Below are 1,875 nucleotides of genomic sequence, written 5' to 3' on the forward strand. Positions count from 1 at the left end.
CAGGAATTCTGTTGCAGATGCCACAGTTTTTCTCTAACAGTATACAACAATTTTTCTACCTGCCTTTCCTTCTTATTCTTTCTTCTCATCTCCTCTTTCCTTCTCTCTTCTTTACACTTTTCTTTCTTTTCTTCCACCCTCTCTCTCTTTCTCTTCTTCCTTCCTTCCATAATTCTTTGTTTCAAAAAGAGTTGAAATGGCTTACATACACTTAGCTAAAATTTACACACACACACACACACACAAACACACATGCACGCACACACCTCTTAAATTTGGGAAGTGATCAGGCAAGGTAAAAGCAGAGCAGGACTTGAGTGTAGCAGGAGATTTTCCTAGGTCCAGGGTCTCTCTCTATGGTTCAAGTGTTCCTCACTTCTGTGTCTTTCTGCTTCCAGTTGCAAGCCCAGCCCAGAATGTCTCAGCAGAAGCAGAAGCAGTGTGCTCCCCCCCAGCAGTGCTGTGCTCCACCCAAGCAGTGCTGCCCTCCCCCCCAGCAGTGTGCTCCCCCCCAGCAGTGCTGCCCTCCACCCCAGCAGTGTGCTCCCCCACAACAGTGCTGCCCTCCCCCCCAGCAGTGTGCTCCCCCCCAGCAGTGCTGCCCTCCCCCCCAGCAGTGTGCTCCCCCACAACAGTGCTGCCCTCCACCCAAGCAGTGCTGCCCCCTGCCCCAGCAGACCAAGCAGCCTTGCCAACCTCCACCCAAGTGCCCACCCCCTCAGCAGTGCAAGAAGTCCAAGCAGAAGTAAGCCCGGGCATGTGACCAGCCCAGAGAAAATAGAGTCTGAAGTCCCCTCTGGGTCAGCATCCCACAGCCTCCACATCAGCCAGGCGTCGCCCCGCTCACCCCTGCTTCTGGATGCAGCCTCACTTCACACTCGGGGGAAGGCAGCACCAGGCTGGCGGCTTTCTCGATCTCTGCCTCTTCTTAATTAGCTGCTGCAGTTTCTGTCTCAGACAAGGAGCTGGTTCTAAACTGTCCAATCACCTTTGCTGACATGCATCTGCATCGCCCTGCTGGCAACTTGGGCAGCATGCCCAGACACTCTTTTCTACCACCCTTCCCCTCAGATCCTGCTTCCGAATAATTAAAGTAGAATTCTTCTGGCACTAATGTCTCAGTCTAATGATTATGTTGTTTGAAAATGTTACATTTTTGCAGATTTTTTACACTGCTCCCAGCCCAGAGCCCCAGAAGAGCTAGGTGTGGGTGCAGGTGGAGAAGGCACAGGGAGATGCCTTCTGAGATGTCGGGATATTGACATGGCTCCTACCAGGGTAAGGAGTGAGGGGTTAGGGCTCCTGCAGCACAAATGTGCACCACATCCATGGGAAATGAGACTCCCACAGGGAACCAGGGGGAGGCAGTGCCCCGTGCAGAGAATGTGTACAAGGATAAGGCGTCTCCCAGGCCGAGAAAGAGTGAGGGAACCTGCTGGCAAAGAGCAATAGAGAAGAAGGATGGAAGCAGATAAATTCTAATTGAGAAAGCACATTCAAGGGCTGATGGGTCAAAAGGAGTTAGGATAGGGCTTTTAAAATGCTCCCGTAGTAAAATAAAGGCTGACATTTCTTCAAGCTTATTAAAATGCGTAATTAGGAGACAGTCTGTGCAAATACTGTACACCCAACATACACACACACCCATCAGTCAATATTTTACCACAGTCGCAGCTACCATTATTTCTCCACTTGGAGATTCTCTTGAGCTATTTTCCCCCCAGTGCCCTCCTACTTTCAATTCTCTAAATTCCTGGGGGATTGAGGTCACCAGATAATTCAGACCTACAGGTAATACAAACTTCTAGTTTCTACTGTTTCAATTACTCACAATTGTCCGTCTTCACCAGACCCCTCTCCTACCAAATAATCTAC

At 50.1% G+C, this 1,875-nt stretch overlaps 1 protein-coding gene across 1 annotated transcript; it reads left to right on the forward strand.

The window, feature by feature from the left end:
* The first annotated feature begins 416 nt into the window (after positions 1-416).
* Positions 417-749, forward strand: LOC134384272 (putative small proline-rich protein 5). The gene has a single exon (XM_063105835.1). It carries the CDS (start codon positions 417-419, stop codon positions 747-749), a length of 333 nt encoding a protein of 110 aa, XP_062961905.1.
* The last annotated feature ends 1,126 nt before the right edge of the window (positions 750-1,875 follow it).

This window comes from Cynocephalus volans, chromosome 8, assembly GCF_027409185.1.
Source record: "Cynocephalus volans isolate mCynVol1 chromosome 8, mCynVol1.pri, whole genome shotgun sequence".
NCBI classification, from domain to species: Eukaryota; Metazoa; Chordata; class Mammalia; order Dermoptera; family Cynocephalidae; genus Cynocephalus; species Cynocephalus volans.